Below are 26,730 nucleotides of genomic sequence, written 5' to 3' on the forward strand. Positions count from 1 at the left end.
TAAAGGTAGGCAAACGTTTGTCATGGAATATTGTGTTCTAAGGTTTTATTCTGGGTAGAATTGGATAAATTTGCTCTTTCCTGACAGTTGCAAGAAATGCATTCTGTTCTTTAGTTGATTACCTTCCTCAGGAGTCATTACTTGACCCAGGTATAATAACAATCGAAAGCTATTGGCTTGCTTTCTAAATTTTGTTAACTGTTTATATAAAGCTTTAGTTGGGAATTAAGTCCAATCAATAAATATTTACTCGTGATGATAAGGAGAATGTGGAAGATTTTATTTCCTTGAACGTGTATTCCCCAAAACGTACAGTCCTAAATTTAAGTCCTGAAAGAGGGATGCCTGCCTGGGGGGCTCAGTCTGTTAAGTGTCTGCCTTTGGCTCAGGTCATGATCTGGCAGTTTGTGAGTTCGAGCCCCACGTCGGGCTCTGTGCTGACACCTCAGAGCCTGGAGCCTGTTTCAGATTCTCTGTGCGTCTCTCTTTCTGCCCCTCCCTTGGTCATACTCTTGTCTCTCTCTCTCAAAAATAAACATTAAAAAAATTTGTTTTAATAATAAAGTCCTGAAAAAGAGGCAGAGTAACACGGGGCAGTCCGGCAGGGATACCTGGAGGGCCTGGCATTGCGGTGGATGTGCCTCAGGAGGCGTCCGGTGTGAGTTTGTTCATTTTCCTGTCCGCGCTGCCAGACTCAGAATAGGCTTAGTAACTTTATGCATTTTTCTGGAGGGCCCGGAATGTTCTTTCTCCGAGCGGTCTCGGGGCCACACCGGGCCCTGGGGGAGCTGGCAGAGACTCGGCCAGCACTCAGCATGCTTTCCCCCCCTCCCCCGGCCGGTCTTCTTTCGTTCTCTCCCTCTCCGTCGCTCTCGAGTGCTCTGGCAGTAGCCTTCGTGACCTATTGTCTGGCCGTGTGTGTCCTAGAATCCTTACAGGCAGTGCACACGGCACCATTTATTCTACTCTCCATATCATCTCAGTTACCTGGAAATTTCTGTACCTCTGCACTTAGTTTAGATTGTGCATCACTGAGAAATTATCTAAGTTTTACTGTTTGGTTTTACGTGTGTTCATCTAAACTGATAGTTTATTTAAAGATAAACTAACGTTTGGTTAGAACGATCCTAAAAGATGATAGTGTTTTCTATACTTATAAAGTATTTGGGTGGAATTACTCTTTGTAACTTGGAACTTGCTCTTTATTAAGGTCCAATCTTAGTGAGTTCTAATAAATAATAGTGGACACGGGCAGAGGCACGTGTGTGGTCGCCAGCATGTTCGCCTCGTCCCCTCTGGAAACTGACCTACGCTGCCTTTTGCAGGGTGACCTAAAAGCTTACCTGCGCAACGAGCAAGAGCACGTGAGGGGGGACTCGCAGACCATGCTGCTGCAGCGGATGGCCTGCGAGATCGCGGCGGGCCTGGCCGCCATGCACAAGCTGCACTTCCTGCACAGGTGGGTCTGTCCATCGGCGCCTCGCTCACCGCCCGGGCTGCGCCGTCCGCGTGACGGTTCCGGAGAGTACTTGGAGGGTGTGTAAGCAGAAGCTGTCCGGGACGCCCCGGGTCAGAGCGAGGGTAGAGCTGGGCTTCGGTCAGACCGGAACCGGGGAACAGGATGTCTGCATACAGCCTGAGGTCCGGAGACCATTTCCAGAATTTCAGAGAATGTAAAAAATTGCACATCGCTCAGCGGGGGGCAGACGGCGTCCGTCTCCCCGCTGACGTCTCTCTGTGCTCCCCTGTCACGTCAGCTTCGGGCTGTGGTCCTGATTGTGCGATTTCAGGGTGGGTCCCGCTGCCCATCCCTGGGAGGGGAGGGGAGGGTCTGCTAGGCCAGCATCATCTGTTTGTGGAGGGTCACATCAGGGGTGCCAGTGCTCTGAGAGGCCTGCCCTCCCACCTCAGCCCCCCGCCCCCGGGCTGGGTTATAGGTGGTCAGGGGGTGTGCGTGAGCAGCAGTCAGTATAATGTATCTGTGCCGAAACCTTCCTGGTCCCACTTGAATAGCTGCAGCTCTTTGGAGCACATTGTGTTTGGCTCAGACCATTGATGTAATTTTTGTAATTAATGTTTTGTAAAAAAGGGCTTTGAGTCCTATCAGAGGTGATGGTTCTGTGAACCCAAAAGGAGATTGCTGCTTATTCTTCTCTAGCCTTCTGAGCTCTGATTTACATTTAAAATATGTTTGAGGGGCACCTGAGTGGCCCAGTTGGTTGAGTGTCCAGCTCTTTTTTTTTTTAAACTTTTTTTAAAAAATGTTTACTTATTTTTGAAAGAGAGACAGAGCACAACAGGGGAGGGGCAAAAAGAAAGACACAGAATCCGAAGCAGGCTCCAGGCTCTGAACTGTCAGCACAGAGCCCCATGTGGGGCTCGAGCTCATGAACGGTGAGATCATGACCTGAGCCGAAGTTGGTCGCGTAACCGACTGAGCCACCCAGGCACCCCTGGTGTCCGACTCTTGATTGCGGCTCAGGTCACGAGGTTCGTGAGTTCAAGCCCCACATTGGGCTCTACGCTGATAGTGTGGAGCCTGCTTGGGATTCTCTGTCCCTCTCTCTTTCTCTCTCTGCCTTTCCCTGGCTCTCTCTCAAAATAAATAAACTTTGAATATATAAATAAAAAATAAAAATATGTTTGAAATTATTTCTCAGGTCTCCAGGGAAACCAGCTTCTCTTTAGTTTTTTGTTTTTTTTTTACATTTTATTTATTTTTGAGAGAGAGAGAGAGAGAGACAGAGCACGAATGGGGGGAGAGGCAGAGAGAGAGAGGGAGACATAGAATCCGAAGCAGGCTCTGGTCTCTGAGCTGTCAGCACAGAGCCTGATGTGGGGCTCGAATTCACAAACCGTGAGATCATGACCTGAGCTGACGTCGGACGCTTAACCAACTGAGCCACCCAGGCGCTGCTCTTCAGTTGACTTTAATTAGATAATTTAACACTTAACAATCCAAAGCCCTGAAAAGGCACACCTGTGTGTTTTGACTTTAAGGGCTATGAAGTATTCTATTTTTTAAGAGGTAGGTTTCATAGGAATGTATTTATAGTATGATGCCATTTTTTTTTAAATAAGAAAACACCTGCTTGTATGTTTAGAGCTGTGTATGCGTGCGTGCGTGAGAACAGACATGGAAAAGTACCCTGTCACATTCTCAACATTATTCAGGGTAGGAAAGAAAGAAAATTATTAACATTTTTCTCATACATCTATATCTTATTTGGCATGCATAGTGAGTGAATCATTCTGATAAAGGGCTTTATAAAAGACCCCAGAGATTATGGGTTTCTTCAAGCCCGAGGCAGAATCCCTTATACAAAACTTCGAAATGTAAATGGTCTATTTGCTTCATGACAGAGAAATCTTATATTTCGTATCTTTAATATCTTATAGCAGGTTAATACCCAGCATATTTGTATTGTTAATCTTTTGTAAGTCACAGCAGATTAATCCCTAAAAGCTGGTTTAGGAATTTTTAGATCTTGGAAGATGGAGCGTTTGGAGAGAGTATCATGTCAGAGTCAGCAGCACAAAGGTCTCAGAGGCAGCTAGAAATGGCATTAAAGTCCAAGTACGTTCCTACTGCTGTATATTAAAAATTGGCAAAGACCTCAAAAAATTGGCAACCCATGAGTTGAGGTTTTTTTTTTTTTTAATGTTTATTTATTTTGAGAGACAGAACATGCACACGTATGAGAAGGGGAAGGCAAAGAGAAGGAGAGAGAATCCCAAGCAGGCTCCACACTCTGCATGGAGTTCAACTTGGGCCTCATCTCACAACTGTGAGCTCGTGACCTGAGCCGAAATCCAGAGTTAGATGCTAAACCCACTGGGCCACCCAGGTGCCCCTTCCTGTGAGTCCCTATAGGTTGAAGTCCTACTTGATTTAGGCTTTTGTGAACTTCAGAACAAATACAGGTGACGGATTAAATCACGCTTATGTTTGGATGTCATCCAGGCACAAAAACTCAAGGTGAAGAATATTTAAATTGTTAGCACCCCCCCTCTCTTTTTAAGTAGCCATATTTTAATTAATTAATTTATTATTATTATGTTTTTGGTGGTAGCAAACTGTATAGCATATTTTTAAATTGGAATTCAGAATATTCATTGGCTGACTTAAAGTCAGGTTTCTGTGTTGGTTGAAAATAGAATAGCCCACATGTCCAACTAAAAGCCGTCAGCTATGTTTGGAAACTGATCTAGTAAAGCACCCGCAATTAAATTTTATTTTTGCTTATTGTTTAAGAGGAGACTTATGCCTGGCTCTTAGGTAGCCTCCATCTCCGAAGCTTACATGTGACATCCGTGAAGGCCATGTCAACAGCAGAAGCTGCCAGCGGGTTACGTTCCACACCATTCCGCCACTCTGGCCGAGAGCCTGGGACTTCCCGTCCCCTGCCCGTCAGGCTTCCTGAGCCGCTCCAGTGAGATGCCACAGGTCACCACCATGAGCTCAGTGCACAGAGGTTCTAGTGAGTAGCCTGGGCCTCATGGTGCCTCAGGTAGCTGAGGGATGGAGTACCTGGATCGTTTGTGAGCCTCCTTAGGATTTTCCTGGTTTATTTATATTTTTTGAAGTTTATTTATTTATTTATTTTGAGAGAGAGAGAGAGAGAGAGCGCAAGAATCTCAAACAGGGATAGTGCTGATAGTGCAATGGGGTTCAAACTCCCGAACTGTGAGATCACGACCTGAGCCGAAACCAAGAGTTGGACGCTTAACTGACTGAGCCCCCCAGACACCCCAGGATTTTCCCTGTTTTAAAGTTAAGGTTACCTTCTGCTGAGAAACACTGAGGTTCTCCGGCTCTCAGAGTGTGGGTATCCAGGGTTGCAGGAGCATGATAGATAAACACTAGGGTTAGGTTCTGTTTTACATTAGTTTTTCTTAAATTGTACTGTGGGTGTTCACACTGGTAAAGATTAGAAAGTCTGGTTACTAATCGGCTTGTGCTGGCATGAGCAGATCTTTCAGCTAGTGTGTTATTAGGAGATTTCATTAATTTGTGTGCATGTAAATCTTCAAATTTTATCTTTTCAAATTCCTTCTAATGTTTCGTATTCTAAAGATTAGTCTTTAAGGAAAAAAAATTTTGTACGGCAATAAATATGATTGCTGTAATTCTTTTGATTATTTTATTTTACTTTTGAAGATCTAATTGGCTTTATTAAATTATTCATGAATTGGGCAGCCCCCATCCAGCAAGTCAAGGGGGGGCTCTCCCTAATTGATAATCTTCTATCAAAGCCACCTGTAGCGTCTGGCCCTTAGTGGTGTTAAATGAAAAGAAGACACGATTGTACTGTCACTTTGCTTTTATGATGCAAATCTAAGGATTTTCCTTATACAGGCTGTGGAATCTGGCTTGAGCTACAAGTCTGCAGGCACTTGACCAGTAATGAGGGCCCCAGGCACAGGGCCTCACCTCTTCTAGCCTCGTGTTCTTCACTCATAAGATCCTGGTCATAGAGCAGAGCTGGGGTTCAAAACCAGAGCTGGGGGCTCCGAGGCCCACACTGAGCCAGTAAACTACCCTAAGCACTCACTAGGCACCCTTTTTTTTTTCTCAACGTTTATTTTATTTTTTTTTTTTATTTTTGGGACAGAGAGAGACAGAGCATGAACGGGGGAGGGGCAGAGAGAGAGGGAGACACAGAATCGGAAACAGGCTCCAGGCTCCGAGCCATCAGCCCAGAGCCTGACGCGGGGCTCGAACTCACAGACCGCGAGATCGTGACCTGGCTGAAGTCGGACGCTTAACCGACTGCGCCACCCAGGCGCCCCTAGGCACCCTTTTTTACTGGTGGCATGATACTGTATATCGAGAGACAGCAAGATACTAGTTTCTTTAAAAAACAAAATCAATAAGAATTTACTGTAGCTTGCTTATAGATATACTAAAGTATACCTGGAAGTGAGGCCAGAAAACCCATCCCATTTTTACCAGTGCCACAAAATTATTTGTTACAATTCATTATAAATTACTTGGGAATAATTTATGTGAGAAAGACCCAGGACTGCGTGGAGACAGCTATGCAGTCTTACTGAAGGACGTAAAATACGCGAGCAGATGGAGAGATGTGCCCCGTTTTATGGTGGGAAGGCAGGCAGCACAAAGGCGTCCGTCAACTCAAAATTGAGAAGTAAGCTTCACAAACAATGCCAGTAAGAATCCTCACACGATTTTGGAGGGGGAGTGAAATTATCTTCAGCTTTATATGGAAAAATAAATGTCTAGAAGAGCCAGTGAAGTATGAAAAAGAGGTGAATTGGGGCAGCAAGGGAGGCTTGCTTTGCGAGGTATCAGAACTCAAAGTCAGCCACTGAGATAGAGATCAGGACGGTTTCGATGGAGAAACAGGTAAGTGGACCGTGGCCAGTATGAGGAGCAAGTTCATGTATGGCAAAGTGATGTTCCTGTCACTGGGGAAAAGGTGGCTTCCCTATCCAATGTGGGCATAGTTCGTTACCCATCGGTGAAAGTACGGGACCTCTGCACCACCCCGTATATAAAAATAAAGACGTAAGAAATAAAGGTGATTCCGGCAAAATTCCCGAAGGCTGTGTGTATGTGTTACCGAGGGATGAGCAAGACCTCCTGTCTGGGAAGGTCTTCCTTTCCTGAGGCAGGAAGCCTGGGAGTTGTAAAATAAAGGGTAGATACTACATCAGAGGCTGACTGTTCTCTGCAAATGAAATATTTTGTGTGGCAACAGACACCGCGACAAAGTCCGTGGACGACACGCCTGCGAAGATGTAGCTGCCAACGCAAGGAGCGGCCCGGGGGGCGAACGTTCACGATACACAGCGGGCCTCAGAATTGGCGAGAGAACATCGACCCCTAGAAAGACGGGCAGAGACAGGGCCGGGCCAGCGGACGGGAGGATGATCACATTCAGTAGCTAGGGACACGCAGGTCAAAGTCACAGAACCTCAGAACTAAAGGAGCCCCTGCGCCTGTTGCTGGTAGGGATGTGGGGGAGTTTCCTGAATTTCGTGTAAATCATTACAAATTTTGAAGAGCTTTCAGGGCGGGAGCTGTATAATTAGAAATCCACGTTCCCTTTACCCCCTGCTAGACTCACTTCCCTAGGACATGGAAGCCCTGGAACTTAAGGACATGGATGAGAACGATCTGTTACTGCACCGTGTCGTCTGAAGGGGCGGCAAAACAAAACAATACAAAAACCACAACAAAGCAAGCTTCATTGTGGGGAGCGAGAACCCATCTCAGTCCGTCCGGCACTGTGGAAGTACCACGCGGCTACCGGAGGGACAGCTGCCGTGCTGGTGACTCCGAGGGCTTTCCGCATTGTGTGATGTTGTGGAGTAAAAAATGAAAAAAAGCGAGGATGTAGAGAGGTGGGCGTAATGTCGCATAGAGCAAATGCCTTCTTGTGTGTATATTATGTGTATGGGAAAAGTACAAAAAGATTATAGCTACCAGTCTGTTGAAACATGTTACCTGGAGGGTGGAGCTGGGGGAGGAACATTTTTTAACATTTATTTATTTTTAAGAGTGCGAGAGAGGGGCAGAGAGAGAGAGAGAGGGAGACACAGAATCTGAAGCAGGCTCCAGGCTCTGAGCTGTCAGCACAGAGCCTGATGCGGGGCTCGAACTCACAAACGGTGAGATCAGACCTGAGCCGAAGTTGGACGTTTAACCGACCAAGCCACCCAAGCGCCCCCCCCCAAAAATTTTTTTTAATTAAAAAAAGAAAATTAAAAAACTGTGCTTCAGGAAGCCTTAGAAAAAGCCTAGTATTCCAATAACCCAGTTAATGCAAAATGCAGGTATGCTGTGCAGAGAGGATTAGGGAGGACAGAGCTGGAGGTGGGGGCCGGCCACGCCAGGGAAGCGATGCGCACCGCAGGAGGACTGTGTGCGAGAAGCAGAGGGAAGGTGAAAGTGGGTGTCTTCGAGGGGAGCGCCGCTTTGCCTTGGGACCCTAGGTGTCAGTTTGAAATCATCGGTGCTAAGTAAAGTATTGGATGTTCCATTTTCCTTTTTTTTTTTTAATTTTTTTTAAAATGTTTATTTATTTTTGAGACAGAGGGAGACAGAGCATGAATGGGGGAGGGTCAGAGAGAGGGAGACACAGAATCCAAAACGGGCTCCAGGCTCTGAGCTGTCAGCACAGAGCCCGACGCGGGGCTCGAACTCACGGACCGCGAGATCGTGACCTGAGCCGAAGTCGGCCGCTTAACCGACTGAGCCACCCAGGCGCCCCGGATGTTCCATTTTTTTCTAGATGGTCCTGGGCCTTTTGGGAAAGTCAGTGTTCTGGGATCCATGGTGTAGTGCTGTGTTCTTAAGCCCGCTGGTTTGTCACTTGCTAAAACGTGCACACCTGAAACACGCCGGCCTTCTCTGACCCTGATCTGATGTGGCCTTTTAGCCCCGGCTTGGATTCTGGGAGTTGTGATGGGGAGTTCCGGCCCCACCGCAGGCCTACTGCGTTTTCACTCACCTTCTTCGTGCTCCCGACGCACGCCGAGTGTGATGCGGTTGTGTCCGGAAGGCAGTTCGTTGGCAGCTTGGCCCCGCCCTGGTTTGGACATCTTCAGGACGGGCCCAGAGGATCCCCTGCCTTATGTCAGAGTCCCCTCTTTCTTAAGGACTTTGAGGGGCGTCACCAGGGTGTTGAGGGCAGTCGCTCCACGCTGACCGTCTAGCTGGCTCTGGGGAGTGTCCTCTGTCAGCCCCTCGTTCTCTTCCAGGGCACCGCAGCTCAGGAGGTGGCCGCAGACAAGACTCAGAGGGGCCCTCGCGTGCTCTCTCCGCTTACCCCTCCTCTCCTTACACCTTGCCCTACAGTTCAGCCTCCCCGGCAGCCTCTGCTTCCGCCGTCCAAGGAGGCTGTTGCTCTCTGGGCTCTGCATCTGTGCCGTGGTTTGGGAAGGACCCTCAACGGAAAGCTGGAGCGCATGTGGAGCTCACCCCTGGTATTTGGTTTCTCTTCAGGGTCGGAGCCCTGGGCTGTCCGCTGTGCGGGACCTGAAAACCGCTTCCTTATGTATTTTGTGCGGTCTGGTCATTGTTTCCGGTGAGGAGATGAGCCATAACCAGGGGTGGAGACCCCTAGCAGCCTGACCATCCACCTCAGTGTCAGCTGTGGCCCAGCCCTGGGGAGAGCGGAGAACTGAAGGCTTGGTATGATCCCCGGGCCTCAAAGCCCAGGCCGTCGGTGGTGGACAGCATCCTGGCCAAACCTTTTCCTCAGGGCCCACCCAGCGTTTCACGGTGCAGGTGTTCTGTGTACACGCAGAGCCTGGCGGGTGCCTGGCATGCAGCGGGCGCTCACTAAATGCAGCGTGGTTCAGCTAGCAAGGACTTACCTAGTAAACAGGAGCAAAAGCGGTCAAGACCGTGTCCTGGGTGCCGTTTCAGAACCCGTTTGCTTTCGTCTTGTGCTCGCACCTTTCTGAGCCACATCCTGCAGTTTCTTCAGAACCATGGAATGATTATTTTAACACTGTCACGGCTGCCAGAGGCAGAGCGCTGCGAGCAAAGCAGGGGTTTGGGGCTCAAGTTGTTAATTCAGCGCTCGTCAGAAGATACGCCCCGACCTTTAATCCTTCCGACCCTGTCTCTTCTGTGAAGGGATAATCTTTTTCCTGAAGTGCTGTGTCAAGATGACTTAAGATAATGTACGTCACGCCCTAGAAGAATATTCAGTGCGAAGTTTCAGTAACTTTGCTTCCCGTCTGTTACTCTTTTTGTCAGGAGTTGGGCCGTCTCAGGAGAGTGTAGGTAACATAAATAGAGCCATTTTGAAAATGGCTCTGGCCCCGCCAAGCTGTTTCCAGTCGAGCAGTCCTTCTGGAGATGGGTTAACACTAGCTCTGGTGTGAGCTGAGAGCAAGCAGCGATGCTTCCTGGTGAATGAACCCGGGTGGGGAGCTCCTCAGATCTGTGGGTTCCCGCCTCCCGTGTCGGCCTGCTCCACTCACACAGCGGAGGCGACGGCCGTGGGGACCGAGCCAGACAGAGCCTGTCGGGCCGGATCGTCTGGCACCCTCACCACCAGACCTGTTTTTCAACTTGAAGGAGAATACGCTGCTTATGTTTGTATTCCCCGACCCAAAGCAGCCATTGACGTCAAGAATTACCTGTGCCGTTAAGTTACAGCTTTGTGTTTTTCTGGTCTTTTGCTTTGCGTACTGTTGGGCTTCAGAGAAGGTTCGTAGCGATTTTGCGTCAAATTAGGGACCTTTCGTATGTAGCTTTATTTTACCCCTGCGAAAGCTTGTGAGTGTGCGTCCCTGTTTGTTCCTGCGGAAACCGAGGCTCTGATGTGTTAAGTGACCTGCCCCGGGTCGCCTTTGTCTGCCGCTTTTCCCCCTGGGCCGTGTGTGGCTCTGGGTCTGTGTGGGGTGGAGGCAGGGGGCAGGTGTGCAAGCCCCTCCAGCCGCACCCCCGTTTTTGGCCTCATCGCTTCGGTTTCCAGGCGACGAGGAGCGTTTCCCTGAGAACACCGGCCGGGTCGTATTCGAGTGTTAGGATGCCTTTTACAGTGAGAGCCGTGGCCTTTCGCTTCTGTAACTTTTCGTCTTTTCCGTAGCCCTCGCGTCCGATGTGTGTCAGGACCTGCACTGAGCGGGCGGGAGGAGCGGGGAAGCGGAGCGGCCCAGGAGCCGCTCGGACGGAGGGCCCGCGGGGAAGGCGCCGAGGCCTCTGCAGGTGCCCCCGCCAGCGTGAGGCGGCACGCACGGGGCCTTGGTGGAATGAGGCACCCAGCTTTTAACTCCGGCCCGAGGAGGGGGGACGTGGGGAAGGTTAAGAAGGATCTGTCAACGGAGACGGCGGAAATGCCCGTCAGGGGTGCTCGACACCGAACCTCTGCTGGCGGAACCCGCGGCCCTGTCCTGTTGCGGCTGCCGGTCCCGCGCACGGTGCTGCCTGCCTGGAAGTGTGTCCGCTTCCCTGCTCTCAAACGGTGTATTGATTCTTCCTCCCTCCTGCCTCCTTCGTTCCAAACAAGGAGACTAATTTTCTTCTTAAGATTGGAAGTTTTGGGGCACCTGGGTGGCTCGGTTGGATGCCCAGCTTCAGCTCAGGTCGTGATCTCTCGATCTTTGTGAGTTCAAGCCCCGTGTCAGGTTCTCTGCTGTCAGCTCATAGCCCACTTCAGACCCTCAGTCTCCCTCTCTCTCTGCCCCTCCCTCCCTCCCTCTCTCTCTCTCAAAAACAAATGAACGTTGAAAAACAAGATGGGAAGTTTCTTGGAGCACCTGGGTAGCCCAGTCGGTTAAATGTCCACCTTTTGATTTTGGCTCAGGTCATGATCTCACAGTTCATGGGATCGAGCCCTGCGTCAGACTCTGTGCTGACAACACGGAGCCCACTTGGGATTCTCTATCTCCTCTCTCTCTCTGCCCCTCACCCACGCATGTGCATGCGCTCTCTCACCTTCAAAATAAATAAATACTAAAAAAAAAAAAAAAAAAAAAAGATTGGGAGTTTCTCCTTTGCTCCCAGACACCACAGGCCCGAAAGCTTCTGAATGGACACTGAAAATTACCACTAGCAAACATAGCGTAGAGAAGAGTTGAACATAACCCGTTGGAGGTCTCAGTGCGCACCTGTTCATCGAGGACCAGCCGTACGCATGAAACAGCCCTCTGCTTGCTGGCCTGACGTGTTGTCGCTGGCAGTTACTGGTGGGGACGGCCTCTCGCTGGCTCTGCCACCCTAGGGGAGTTCCTTTGCTCCTAGGCCTGCTTCCTCATCTGTAAATAAGGAGCATGATAGCATGTGCCTCAAAGGTTCGTCGTGAAGAGTGTATGTGTTAATACGTGGCTGGAGCTCAGAGAAGTGCCCGTGTAGAGTGAGTGCTTTGCAAATAACAGCCACTGATGTGTGCCTGAATCAGTGCTGCCGTCACCAGCCTCGTTAGCGTCCTGTTCCCCATGTGGAAGCTTTGAAGATAAGAATGGAATCACTATAGGATTGTCTTCTACGATCAGAGGAAGACAGACATGTGGAGTTTTGGACCACAGAAAGCCAGTTTCTGATAACTTTATGATTTGAAACTAAATTCAGTATGCTTTTCTGTCTTGACTTAGTGGACTTTTTAATTCCTATGCCAAAGGATGATTAAAAAGATAAAAAAGATTACAAGATGATAAAGGGCTTATACCAAAATCCGAAGTGTTGACTCTGTTGTCTGTATGGAAAGTTCCTTCCGAAAAAGCAGTTTTTACTTTTCAGTGGGTATGCTTTTGAGAATTAACATGTTCTTAAATCAACGATACAAACGAACTGTTTTAAGCAAGTCCTGAAAATGTGTTCTTTACCTACCTGTGGAGAGGTGAGGTTTGCAAGAAGTAATTTGGAAAGGGCCTCCTTAGAATGCTCACATGTCTTTGAGAAAAAAAAGTTAAAAAGCAAACATTTTTAATAATGTAGATTAACCTTAGGTGCTTGAGGCTGTAACTTTATTCATCTATACTCCTAATAAACAGACTACCACTAGACTGTTACTCAAGTAATACGAGTTACTGTAAAAAACTATTCAGACAATTTAGTATTTTAGAATTCTTGGTCATCCTTAAAACATTGGGAAATGAGCCATTGATCTGGTATTGACACAGCACAAGGTAAAGACGTGGTCAGCGTTTAACCTTAGCAGTTGTTTGTAAAACAATCTGATCGTCACCGGGGACTTAAGTAACAAAGAACGTGACATATAACCCCTTTCCCGTTAAAAAAGAATGTAAAACGTTATGGAGCCAGGGAGCCCAGCACACCACTCTGCTTTGTAGCAAATCTGAGGTCACATTGTGCTGTTTGCGGGTTCCCGTTGTCCTCATGCTCACATCCCTCTTTCTGTTTTCAGTGATTTAGCCCTGCGGAATTGTTTCCTTACCTCGGATCTAAATGTGAAAGTGGGAGATTATGGGATAGGACTCAGCAGGTACAAGGTAAGCCAAGGTTTAAAGATTCTCTCCTGAAGCTGATTTGATTTCATAGTCCCGAGGTGGTCATATCACAAATGCCACCCTGTTCGTCAAAGGAGGGTAAGATCTTGGCTACGGTGCCTTTCTGGAGAGCGGTTTGTTCATTTTAACGGTAGTGTTGGCTTCTGACGAGCAGTTTGTCGAGATGAGTGGCTCTGTGCTGAGGTTTTGTGACCGCTTTCCAAAGGCTTTGCGTAAAAAGACTTTTACACTGTGTAATTGATGTAATTTGATGGTGCAGAATAAATTTTAGCATGAACCAATGGGCAATAATTCATGACCACCTGTATCAAAAAATAATACCGTGCATGTCATATCAATATTTCTCCAGTAGAGTTTTGGCCCAAATTGAGTAAGCTTAGAAGTTTAGATTTTTAAACTCTGCCATAACTATATCCCCAAAGAAGATAAGAGGTAGTTGAGGTTTTCACTTGTTTTTGTGTAGCCCAACTGCATGAGGTAGTGTGACGTGGGGCAAAGAATGTGACTGTCCTGGCTCCACGCCAGCAGCAGTGACACGAGGGTCGTGTCTGTTCTGTCTTACGGGGTTCTTGTGAGGACCCCGGGGTCATATTTTCATAGTATTTTGTAACTGAAGTACATTATGAAAATATAAGTTGGTTATTTGTCTACACAGTACCTCTAGTGTCTTGAGCCCTTGCTGTCTACCAGGCACCATGAGGTAATTGCGGGCATTATCTCATTTAATCCTCACCATAAAGGGAGGTGGGAATTGTATGATCCCCATTTAACAGATAAAGAAAAAGGCTTGTTAGCATATTTGTTGGCTGCCCAGGGTCAGATAGCCAGCAGGTGAACGGTTGAGCCTGGACTCACAACCCAGTCTGTGTCATTCTCAAGTCTGTGCTTTTATTCAGTAACGTAGGCACTGCTGTCCTACTTGGGGCATAAGGCCCGGCATGTTTTAAAAGATGTTTTGCTCAGAGTCTGTGTTCTGTGCATCCGACGTGGCGTACCTTCCTTTTCCAGGAAGGAAGGTTCATGGCTGGGCGAGCGTTCATGGCTCAGAAAGCAGCTCATGGAGCCCAGGAGGCTTCAGAGAAAAACCTCACCCACCTCCTGCCCAGAAAATCTCTCTTAATAGAATTAAATAGAATTAAATAGAATTAAAAATTAAAAATTAATAGAATTAAAAATTCTGTATGTTTTCTAATAAAACAGGAGGATTATATTGAAACAGATGATAAAAAAATTTTCCCTCTGCGATGGACTGCTCCAGAACTAGTAACCAGCTTTCAAGACAGACTACTAACTGCAGATCAAACGAAATATAGTAATATCTGGTACGTACTGATTTGCCATTCTGTTCGACTTTTGTGTAGCCAAGACTTAACTTCTTTCTCCTTGAGTGCTTAAGGAGAAATAGTTGAATAAGATGTAGGAACATAGGAGTGCCCGATGGTGTGAAAAAGACAGTTTATTGACATCCTAGCAATTATCACAACTGTGATATCATTAACTTTTGTCTTACCCGTTCAACAGTAATAAGGTCCGTAAATGTAGGAACCGGGTCTGTTTTCTGTGTCGACTGTAGGGCCTACAGTATAATAGACGTTTTAAATATTGACTGCAGTGAACAAAAAAACAGAAGTTTGGACCATTATGTAATACTGTGATTTGTAGGAGATCAGTTTAATGGAAGTTGAAAAAGAAATGCGTTTACGTCCTTGACTAACAGTTTCTGTTACAGCTTTCTTAATTTGTGTACACATTTTTTTGTACTATTATCCTGCCTTTTCTATTTTCTTTTCCTCTTCCTGCCTTCATCTGGATTGATTTTTTTTTAACTTCTTTTTCCTGTTAGTTTGGGAGCTGTATACTCTAGTCCTGTACTTTTATTAAAAGTTACCCTAGAAGTTATAACGTGTATTCCACTTATTGTAGTCTAATATATCAGTTCATGTCTTGGCCCTCTCTCTCTCTGAACATTGCGAGTCCCTCAGGATACTTTAACAGACTTTAACTTGGTTTGATTATACACCTCCCCCCCACACGCGTGTATGCACATGCACGCACACAATACGTAATTGCTGGGTTTTTTTTTTTTCTTTTACCCTCACAAGACATTGTTCTTATTATTATTTCTTTGTTTTTTTGGTTTTTGGATTTTGGGTTTTTTTGTTTTGTTTTGTTTTTTAGCGGTTTTTTGTTTAGGTTGATCCACGTAATCAAATCCCTTTGCTCTAAGTTCTCTTTTCTTTTCTTTTTTGCTTTTAAATCTCAGACATTCCATCTGGGATCATTCGCCCTTTGTCTGAAGTACGTCCTTCAGAATTTCCCGTAGTGAGGGCCTGCTTGCTGGTAACAGACCCTCGGGTTTTTGTGCGTCTGAACATACCTTTATTTTGTCCTCGTTTTTGAAATATATTTTTACTTGATGACAGTTACTTTCTCTCAGCATATTGAAGAGATCATTCTACTGTCTTCTGGCTTCCATTGTTGCTATTGAGAAGTCAGCTGTAAGTCTCCCTAAGCCCTTTGAAGGTAATGTGACTTCTGCTGTCTGGCTGCTGTTAAACTCTTCTCTCTGTCTTCTGTTTTTGTAGTTTCACTCTGATGTGTATGGGTGTGGATTTCTTATGTTTTTCTGCTTGGGATTTATTTGGCTTTTTCAAATCTGTAGTTTGATGGTGTTCTCAGCCCTTACCCTTCAAGTACTGCCTCTGCTCCATTTCTGTCCTTTGGGAAGTCTAATTAGACGTGTGTTTTTTGCCTTCCTGCTCGGCCTTCTGTCTCTTAATCTCTTCCTTTTTACACTCTGTCTCTCTGACTCTCTGTGCCACACTCTAGATAATTTTCGAGACCTGTGTTCCAGCCACTAATTCTGTCTCTCTTTAAAACTCTCTCTTCAAGTGTGTCTGTTCTTCCGTTAAATCTGTCTACTAAGTTCTGTGGTTCAGCTATTGACTTTTCAGTTGGAGGAAGTCGACTGGATTTTTTAAAACCTGTCCCAGTGTTCTTAACAATTGGGTTGTGATCTGTGTCAGGTGATTCCAGTATCTGAAGTCTTTGTGGATTTGATCTTGCTGGTTCTTGATGCTGCCTCGTTTCCTTGGGGTGAGGATCTCGGAAACCGAGAATTGAGGAGCATTCCTCCCGAGAGGATCTACACTTACTTATGTGTGTCGGATACCGGGATTGTCCTGCCGTGTAAGGGGACTGTGCTTTACATATTCAGCTTGAGGGTTTTTTTGACCACTCAGGTGATGTGAATTTGGGCTGCAGATCCAATCAAGGGGCAGCTCTGTGGTTACAGCTTGCTAGGGGCCAACCCCCCCTTACACACACACACACACACACACACACACAGTCTCTCTCTCTCTCTCTCTCTCTCTCTCACACACACACACACACACACACACACACACACGCAAACACTTACTCAGAGCCCCTCAATGCCAAGTCAGCTTGCCTTTCAGGCTCCTGGAGGGGGTGGGGGCAGGCTTATTTTTATGGTGGGGAGGTCTCTCTGTGATTCCCCTTACTTTGGACAGGCCCAGGGCTTTGGCCTGTTCACCACCCCCACCATCCCCATTGAGCTTTGTAAACCAAGACCACAAAAGCCCAAGTTCTGTGATTCAGCAAATGCACCAGCTCAAAGGTGGTTCCATTGTTTTTGAAATGTTTGTTTATTTTTGAGAGAGAGAGAGACAGAGACAGAGCACGAGCAAGGGAGGAACAGAGAGAGAGGGAGACACAGAATCCGAAGCAGGCTCCAGGCACCGAGCTGTCAGCACCGAGTCCGATGCGGGGCTCAAACTCACAAACCGTGAGATCGTGACCTGAGCCGAAGTCAGACACTTAACAGACTGAGCCACCCAAGTGCCCCTCTATTTTTTTTTCAAGTTTATTTATTTATTTTGGTGGGGGGAGGGACAGCGAGAGGGGGAGAGAATACCAAGTGCTGACAGCTTGGAGCCTGGCGTGTGGGGCTCAATCCCACAAACCATGAGATCATGACCTGAGCCAGAATCAAGGGTCAGGCGCTCAACTGACTGATCTACCCAGCGGCCCCTCAGAGGTGGTTTTAGTATTCTCCTTAGCTCTTCAAGTTCTAGGGTTTTTCCTGGTAATTCCATGCTATCTTATCTCATCTGTGATGCCTTTAAAAAGATAATTTTAATGTTTTGTCAAAATTTTTGCTATTCCTAGCAGGGTGTTTAACCTGAGAGCTTAGCCTGTGCTCCTGGACACAGAGCCCATCCCGGTTTCTGACACCGTGACAAGTCTAGCGGTAGGGCGGGCAGCATTGCCGACGTCAGCCTGCGGCAGGGGCCGCGCTGCCCTGTGCCAGGGGGGACGGGAGGGACCTCTCTCAGAGAGTTTTGCTGGAAGAGTGGGTAAGACCCCCAGGACATTTTTCTGCCCAGAAGGAGGAGGCCAGTGGTACTCGAGGAGGCAAGGGCCAGTTCAAGGTAAAGAATTCCGCAGCTAGGGGTGAGGGGCCGTGACTGACGGCGGCTGTCCTGCAGGAGACTGCACAGCGTAGCACAGAGAGCCCCCGGGGCAGGGACGGACCTTGATGAGGGGACACGGCTCTTCTCTGTGGCCTGTGTGAGGAGATGAGAAAGGGAGACCGGAGACGTTAGAGGTGGGGGGTGGGGAGTCGAGAAAGCCCACTCGTCATGCTTCCTGAACAGGGTGAGCCGGGGGCCGGCGAGGGCTTTGGTTTGGGAACGGGCCTTCTCGGGATAGGGAGTTTTAGAGCAGGCATTTGGAGAGTTGCGACGGGTAGGGTCATGTGCCCAAGCTCACACCAGCTGTGGCAGCGAATTTCTTATTTTCCTCACTTAAATTGTAGACTCCCTAAAGTCATCGATAGCGTCTTAAACTTGTTTTGTATCCAGAACGACCCTCTGCCTCTGGCAGGTCTGTGCCGGCGAGAAGGTGCGTTCTCCTTCTTGAGTTGAGTTGGGAGATTTGGGTCTATTTTGTTTCCTCTGACAGAAGTGATCTCTCAACTTAGATTCTGAATGTGCTTTCTTTCACTGATTTGTGAAGTTAACGTAAATTAACTCATAAGTTACGTTGTACTGTACAGTATCAGATAATAAACATATTTATTTAATGCGGTTTATTATTCAAACAAACACCTGGAGGCCTCGATCTCAGGTCATGTAAACCATCCACACCCAAACCTGGCTGGATGTCAGAATCACTAGGGAACTTTTTTTTTTTTTTAAGTTTATTTTTTTATTTTGAGAGAAAGAGAAATCGTGAGTGGGGGAAAGGACAGAGAGAGGGAGAGAGAGAGAAAGAGAGGATCCCAAGCAGGCTCTGCACTGTCAGCGCCGAGCCCGATGTGGGGCTCGAACTGACGAACCACGAGATCGTGACCTGAGCCGAAGTCAGACGCTTAACTGCTTAACCGACCGAGCCACCCAGGCGCCCCTTTAAATGCAGTTTCCTAGGCCACACCTACATTATCACGTGAGAGTCCTTGGGGTGGGGGGTTCCCAGATGACACAGATAGCCAGCCAGGCTTGGGAGCCATTGCAGTGGCCAGGAGATGCCGTACGACCCAGGTGGAGACGCAGAGACTGCTTAGAGGAGGTGGAGAGTAAGTGTCCCTCTGGCTGAGCCGCAGAGGCCGTGTCCGTGGCGACAGAGGACTTGGTGTGAGGGAGGGGGATGGGTCCCAGGAGGGGGCATTCCCTTCTGCCTGTGGTGACAGCCGTGGGCCTGGAGGCACGGAGAGGCTCCGGCAGGTGGCCTCTTCTGGCCCACGGGTAGCTGGCGGGATGACGGGAAGAAGCCCCTCCGAAACAGCAGCCAAACCCAACTGTTTACGACTGTCGCGAGCGGGATTTCTTTGTCTGCCTCAGGATGTTCCTCTCGCATCTCACCGTTTTACTGAACTCTTACATCGTTCGAAAGATGTGCCAAAAAATTTCTTGAGTTTCAAAGTGGACAGTTACACTAGCTGTTATCTATACTTATGCCCGTTCCTTGTTTAAGTTTTCCTTTCTGCGTTGGCCAAAGCTTCTAGAGTACTCTGTAGCAAATGTGAGGAGGCATACTTGACCTCATTGTATTGAAGGTGCCTTTTTTTAAAAATCACGTTGAAGAGCTATCTTTAATAACCTTTTCAGTACACACTTTATTCTTAAAGTCACTAATAAAAATGTGGGTGTTAAAAATTCGACATCTAAAGGGAGGAGGAAATGACTGTTTCCTTTTTTCCACAGGTCCCTAGGTGTGACACTTTGGGAGCTCTTTGATAATGCTGCTCAGCCTTATTCCAACCTCTCCAACTTAGATGTTCTCAATCAGGTCATTCGAGAGAGAGACACAAAACTCCCTAAGCCCCAGCTGGAGCAGCCTTATTCTGACAGATGGTGGGTAACTCTACTTTACTTTTTTGTTGTCTTCAGAAGATAAGGAAACCCTCTGTCTGTGGGTGTTAGTTGTATACTCCCCATTTTGATTGATTGATTATCTTAGAGGGGATGGGGAGCACCAGTGGAGGAAGGGGCACGGGGGAGGGGAGGGACAGAGAATATGAATCTTAAGCAGGCTCTCATCGAGGAGCCTGACACAGGGCCGGATCCCACGACCTTGGGATCGTGACCTGAGCCAAAAGAAAGAGTCGGACTCTCAACCTGCCGACCCACCCAGGCGCCCCAGTACGTTTATTTTCACGATAAATGTTGTGAAAAGCCAAGATTTGTGTATCATTCACAACTGATTTTAATTTTTTTTTTTTAATGATTTATTTATTTTTGAGAGAGACAGAGACAGAATGTGAGTGGGTTAGGGGCAGAGAGAGAGGGAGGCACGGAATCCGAAGCAGGCTCCAGGCTCCGAGCTGTCAGCACAGAGCCCGACGTGGGGCTTGAACTCACAAGCTGTGAGATCATGACCTGAGCCAAAGTCGGACGCTCAACCGACTGAGCCACCCAGGCGCCCCACAACTGATTTTAGAATTAACATATATTTTAAAAATGTAATGTTAGTTTTGGAAAAAGTGTACAACAGGCAGGAGTTTATGTATTCTGTGCAATAAGAAAAAATGTGAAGTCTGAACCAATTAGAAAAGTCAACATTAGGGAGTTTGCTATTGTGGAATTGTTTCAAAATGAAGCTATTTTGCGGGCGCCTGGGTGGCCAGTCAGTTGGTTGAGCGTCCAACTTCAGCTCAGGTCATGATCTCACACGTGAGTTTGAGCCCCACGTCAGGCTCTGTGCTGCCAGCTCAGAGCCTGGAGCCTGGTTTGGATTCTGTGTCTCCCTCTCTCTCTGCCTCTCCCCCGTTCATGCTCTGTCTCTCTCAAAAATAAATAAACTTAAAAAAAAAAATGAGGCTATTTTTGTAAGTGATACCTAATATGTGAGAAAAGAGCATAGGAAGGGTAATATTTAAATTGGCGGCAGAAGCTAATTTGCATAGCGCATATTGACATTTGCAAAACAAATTTACTTCTTACGAGTCTTCAGACCAGTTCTTACTCCGTTTCCATTCAGGATCACGTTCACCTCTTTCTAAGCCTCTGTCTACACCACTGCCTGCCCAGTAGGCACTGCCCGTGAAGCGAGGCAACCCCATGCACTGAGGCAGTGCTCAGCTCCCACACCGCTCGAACTGTCTCACCTGGAATAACTTGACACATACTGCCTACAGTTCACACTTGAAGTTGCCTTTGTCTTCCCTTTTGTTCGTGGCTATGTCGTGGGAGGTTGGCTCTATTCAGCCAACCCTTCGAAGACCCAGCTCCCCCTTGCTCTCTTCTTTGGACTTCATTTTCTACTGTTTCCCTCTGCTTTCAGCCCCTTTTACGATCTCAGGAGACCATGTGCCACATAAGATTGTAGTGTTACTTTTCATTGGGGGGAGGAGTTAGAGATGAGTCACTACTGCATTTGTCTCTGAGAATTCTTGCAAAATAAAACGAGTCAATCTAAAAAACGTAAGACAAGTGCATTCTTTTTTTTTTCAATTTTTTTTTAACGTTTATTTATTTTTGAGACAGAGAGAGACAGTATGAATGGGGGAGGGGCAGAGAGAGGGAGACACAGAATCTGAAACAGGCTCCAGGCTCTGAGCTGTCAGCACAGAGCCCGACGCGGGGCTCGAACTCACGGACCGCGAGATCATGACCTGAGCCGAAGCCGGCCGCTCAACCGACTGAGCTACCCAGGCGCCCCTAGACAAGTGCATTCTTTACTACGTAGACCACCTGTGGCGATTTTTTAAAGAGGAGATCATGTTAAAACTGTTTCTAAATTCAGGGGATAAGTCACTGGGTAGACACCAGAAGGAAAATGACAAACACTGATACTGGGACATGTCCCGGGAACACACAAAATTAGTAGGCCCAACGTTTATGTTTCTTCATTTCCTCTTGTGCCACAATGTATTTCACCGTGAACCGAGATCCTTCATGTGGCTGACAGTGATCATAGCATAGAAACTTTTGAGGTGCGAGTTGGCTTGGGAGTCCTCGTGAAGTCCTTTCTTGTTTTAAAGCAGTTTTACCATCATTCCATTAATCACCTCTGAATCGTTGCCCAGGTATGAAGTTTTGCAGTTCTGCTGGCTGTCCCCGGACAAGAGACCAGCGGCCGAGGACGTGCACAGGTTGCTCACCTACCTGCGGATGCAAAGCCAAAGGGACTCAGAAGTCGACTTTGAGCAGCAGTGGAATGCTCTTAAACCGAATACAAACAGCAGAGACACTTCAAGTAATGCCGCATTCCCAATCCTCGACCACTTCGCCAGGGACCGGCTGGGTCGTGAGGTGGAGGAAGTCCTCACCGTGACCGAGACCAGCCAGGGCCTGAGCTTTGAGTATGTCTGGGAGGCAGCCAAGCACGACCACTTTGACGAGCGCGGTCGGGGCCCCCCGGACGAAGCCTTGTCCTACACGAGCATCTTCTTTCCAGTTGAAGTTTTTGAGAGTTCACTTTCAGACCCCGGGCCGGGGAAACAAGATGACAGTGGCCAGGATGTGCCCCGTGGGGCCCCCGGAGTGGTCCCTGTGTTTGATGCCCACAACCTTTCTGTTGGAAGCGACTATTACATCCAGTTGGAAGAAAAAGGCGGCAGCAACTTGGAGCTTGATTACCCACCCGCACTGCTCACAACTGAAATGGATAACCCGGAAAGGATACACGAGGAGGCGCCCCAACTCCTGACACTCCGGAACCTTGAATTAGAGGAGTCCAGTACAGATGAGGATTTCTTCCAAAGCGGTGCAGACCCCAAAGATTCCAGCGTACCCGAGGACGTACAGGTCCCCAGGGGCCCTGAGAGCCCTTTCAACAGTATATTTAGTGATCTTGACAAATCAGAGGATCTGCCCAGTCACCAAAAGATATTTGACTTGATGGAACTAAATGGAGTTCAAACCGACTTGAAGCCGACCGCTTTCGGTTCGAGTCCGGATGACTCCAGAGAGTCCGTTGTAACGTGCCACTTTGAGAAAGATAAGCCCCGTAAGCTTTTTGACGGCGAGCCTCTTTGCTTATCAGAAACCCTCATGCACCAAGATAATTTTGATCCACTGAACGTTCAAGAGCTGTCAGCAAACTTTTTGTTTCTTCAAGAGAAAAACCTACTAAAAGACTCACTGGCTGACAAAGAACATCTAAATGATCTTCAAACAGAACTTAAAAACGCTGGCTTCACCGAAACGATATTAGAAACTCCACATAGGAACTCTTTAGGTACTGAAGTGAAGTTTGCCGAGAACAAACCAGGCTTTCCTTTGCTGCAGGAAAGCCTCAGCGCCAAGGGTCAGGATGCAGGTGTCGTGTTCAAGGACAGCACTTTGAACACCTCGTTACAGTCTTCCCCAGAAGCGCGGGTACCTCCTACCTCGCTGGAGACAGAAGGAACATCTCCCCGCTTACCTCCAGATACGTCCCCGAAGCAGGGAGAACCCACATGCTCGGATGTCCGTAGCCACGAAGACGGTCTCTGCCAAGAAACGAATCCGGACCCTGTGACCGTCACGGTAGAAACCCCCGCAGCGGCTGCCAGAGCACACGGTGTTGGTGACCGGTCCCGGGACCTGACCCGCCAAAGCGAAGAGGCCTTGACACTGACCAAAAGTGACCCGGTTCTTACTGATGACATTTTTGCCAATGAGGTGAGTATAGGAAGCAGTGTTCCAGAATTGAGACAGAACTTCCCAAATCAGCCGCTCTCAGAAGACCGACACGCTGACCGTGCGCTGGAGAAAAGCTCGGAAGGTGCGGACGCTCTGAGTGAGCTGCATTGTAAAGCGGCTGCCAAGGAGGGGGGCCTGGTGTCCGCCCTGTCTTCAGACTCGACCAGTCAAGACAGCCTCCTAGAAGACAGCTTGTCAACACCCATTCCGACTTCGGAACAGTCCGTGGAGACCCCGGACTCTCTGGATTCGGTGGATGTCCGTGATGTTTTATTGGGATCCTTAGGCTCTCACACTCCTCAGAAACTCGTGCCCCCCGATAAGCCTGCAGACAGTGGCTACGAGACGGAGAACCTGGAGTCCCCTGAATGGACCCTGCACCCCGCCCCCGACGGCGCCTCGGCCGCGGAGGCGGCCACGGCGGGTGACGGCAGCTGTGGCACCCTGCCCCCCAACCCGGTCATCGTCATCTCAGACGCAGCCGACGGCCACAGGGGTACGGAAGTGGCCTCGCAGACTTTCGCGCCTGGCTCTCAGAGCTCGTACCGAGACTCCGCCTACTTCTCAGATAATGACTCTGAGCCTGACAAGAAGTCCGAGGGCGTCCCGGGACCCTCGGCCTCGGCCTTGGTGGTGGTAACGGACCAGCCGCTGCCTGAGCCGGTCGTGCCGGAGCAGAGTCCTGGCGCCAAGGACAGTTGCCTGGAAACCAGCCACGGCCAGCCAGACCGAAGCTGTCTCCCCGCTTCGCACAGTTCCGGTCACCTGGCGTCCAGAGACACTTCGGAACCGGCACCACCTGACGTTTCCAAACAGACGCCGCCTCCCGAAGACGAGGCCGGCAGTCCCTTGAGTTTGGGGAACTCCGAGCTGAGCAGCAGCGATGACTTCGAGGCACCAGAGGAACGCCCCTGCACGCTTGCTTCCACCGGAACCAACACCAACGAGCTCCTTGCCTTTGCGAGTTCCACCCTGTGCCCCGGCAGCGCGGCGGACGTGACGGCGGAGAAGTCGTCGTGCGGCCACTCCGAGGGCCCCAAGCTGAAGGAGCCGGACGTCGAAGGGAAGTACCTGGGGAAACTTGGAGTGTCGGGCATGTTGGACCTCTCCGAGGACGGCATGGATGCCGACGAGGAGGACGAAAACAGCGACGACTCGGACGAAGACCTGCGGGCGTTTCACCTGCACAGCCTGAGCTCCGAGTCGGAGGACGAGACCGAGCACCCGGTGCCCGTGATCCTCAGCAACGAGGACGGGAGGCATCTGCGCAGCCTGTTGAAACCTGCGGCCTCTGTCGCCATCGACCAGCTGCCGGACGACTGGAAGAAAGAAAAGAAGGCGGTGACGTTTTTTGATGATGTCACGGTCTATCTGTTTGACCAGGTATCTGTTAACCTCCACACGTTGTCGTCTCGGGGAATTCCAGAACGTGTTAGGAAATCGAGTGCGCTGTGTTTTCCTGATGGCCGCTTTGAGGCCGCAGAGTGTGTTAGGATTCCCCAAAGATGGGAATTGGGGGTTGGTTACGGTTCCCAAGAATATGCAGAGGTGTAGGTGGGACAGGGAAGTCCTGTCGAGTTAAGGGAAGGAGACCCGGATGCCCTTTCTGGGTCTGCCGGCAGAGGCCTGCTGAAGTCGGCTGTGCTTTACACACCGCATTTCCGTAACCCAGCAGTTGGCAGTGGTGGTCAGCACGCAGGTGCAAGCCGGAACAGTCTGTGGCTCACAGGTAGCCCCGGAGTTGCCGGCGACCGGCGGTCCCTGTGGATCGGGACCAGGGAGCGGCAGCGGCAGCGGCAGAATCTGTGGCCCTCCAGGCCTCCCGTGCCTGCTGGGCCCTGCTCCACGAGCTCAGACTTCAGCCTCTTTAAAAATGAAGGGTTGAAGGTTTTCTTGTATCTGTCACTGATTTCTAGTCTGATTCTGTTATGGTCAGAGAGTGTGTCTGATATGGTTTCAGTTCCTTTAAACTTAAAAAGGTTTGTTTCGGAGCCAGGCTACGGTCTGTCTTGGTGGACGTTCCACGTGTACTTGAAAGAACGTGCCTGAATGTCCGTTGGATCTGGATGGTGGGCGGTGTTCAGTTCTTCTGCACTGGTGCTGAGGTGCTGATTTTTCTGCGTGCTGGTAGTTCCGTCCGTGGCCGGATAGAAGAGAGAGAGGTGTTGAAGTCTCCGACTGCAGTTCTGGATTTGTCTCTCTCGGTTTGTTAGTCTGTACTTCCTCTGTTTTGCAGCTCTGTTGTTAGCCGCATGCACGTTTAAGACCATTAGATCTTGTTGTTGAGATGACCTTTTACCGTGACAGAATGGCCTTCTTTATTCCCTTGTCTGATGTTCATGTAACCGCTCCAGCTTTCTTTTGATCGGCATTTGCGTGAGATCTCTTTCTTCAACCTTCTACTTTCAGTCTACGTGTATCATTATGTTTGACGTTAGTTTCTTGTGAGTAGCAAATCAGTTTTTAAATCTCTTCTGAAAAATCCTGTCTTCTAATTGATGGTTTTAGGCCACTTACATTTAATACAATTAGTCTTGTTTGGATTTTGGCATACCATTTTCTTCATTTCTGTTTGTTTTTACTTGGTCGTTCTTCCCGTCTTTGTGGTAATTTAGGCCTTTTTTAATAATACCTTTTAATTTATCATTGCATTTTTTTTACTACGTATCTTAGGTTTTGTCATGGTTTGGGGGATTAAAATATACATACTTGTCACGATCTACTTAGAATCAGTACTGTACCATTTCCAGCGGAAAGCAGAAAACTTACTACTGCTGTCTGGTATATTATTCCACGCGCTAACTCTGAAAGCCCCGTCAGACGGTGCTCTGCGTGATCAGTGTTTCCAGCAATGAAACATGTTTTAAGAAACTCAGGAGGGGCGCCTGGGTGGCTTGGTCGGTTAAGCGTCCGACTTCGGCTCAGGTCATGATCTCACGGTCCGTGAGTTCGAGCCCCGTGTCGGGCTCTGTGCTGACAGCTCAGAGCCTGCAGCCTGCTTTGGATTCTGTGTCTCCCTCTCTCTCTGCCCCTCCCCTGTTCATGCTCTGTCTCTCTCTGTCTCAAAAATAAATAAATGTTAAAAAAAAAAAAATTAAACAAAAAAACAAAAAAAAAAACTCAGGAGGTGACAAATTGGGTTCTGTTTATCCACGCGGGCTCTACTGTTTCTCTCTTTTCATTTTTGATGTTCCAGGATCCTTCTGGTATCATTTCCCTCCTGTTTGAAGAAGTTTGGCTTTTTTTTTTTTTTTTTTTTTTTTTTAATCAAATCTGCTGACAACAAATTACCTTAGTTTCCCTCACTCCTTAAAGATATTTTCTCTGAGGGGCGCCTGGGTGGCGCAGTCGGTTAAGCGTCCGACTTCAGCCAGGTCACGATCTCGCGGTCCGTGAGTTCGAGCCCCGCGTCGGGCTCTGGGCTGATGGCTCAGAGCCTGGAGCCTGTTTCCGATTCTGTGTCTCCCTCTCTCTCTGGCCCTCCCCCATTCATGCTCTGTCTCTCTCTGTCCCAAAAATAAATAAAAAACATTGAAAAAAATTAAAAAAAAAAAGATATTTTCTCTGAATCCGCAGTTCAGAGTCGACAGCTCTCTTCTCTCAGTATTATTATGTCTGTTTGCTG

At 48.4% G+C, this 26,730-nt stretch overlaps 1 protein-coding gene across 2 annotated transcripts in view; it reads left to right on the top strand.

Moving 5' to 3' along the window:
- The window catches only part of LMTK2 (lemur tyrosine kinase 2), an 82,472-nt gene that overhangs the window by 48,747 nt on the left and 6,995 nt on the right, over window positions 1-26,730 (top strand). For both annotated transcript variants that reach the window (XM_047089101.1, XM_047089102.1), the window contains exons 7-11: window positions 1,326-1,459; window positions 12,852-12,936; window positions 14,155-14,276; window positions 19,182-19,331; window positions 21,506-24,488. In XM_047089101.1, the coding sequence (XP_046945057.1) occupies window positions 1,326-1,459; window positions 12,852-12,936; window positions 14,155-14,276; window positions 19,182-19,331; window positions 21,506-24,488 (3,474 nt within the window). The remainder of the gene's footprint in view (window positions 1-1,325; window positions 1,460-12,851; window positions 12,937-14,154; window positions 14,277-19,181; window positions 19,332-21,505; window positions 24,489-26,730) is intronic.

Source organism: Lynx rufus, unplaced genomic scaffold, assembly GCF_022079265.1.
Source record: "Lynx rufus isolate CCGP_SWC_20201006 ecotype Redwood Valley unplaced genomic scaffold, mLynRuf1.p SCAF_27, whole genome shotgun sequence".
Taxonomy (NCBI): Eukaryota; Metazoa; Chordata; class Mammalia; order Carnivora; family Felidae; genus Lynx; species Lynx rufus.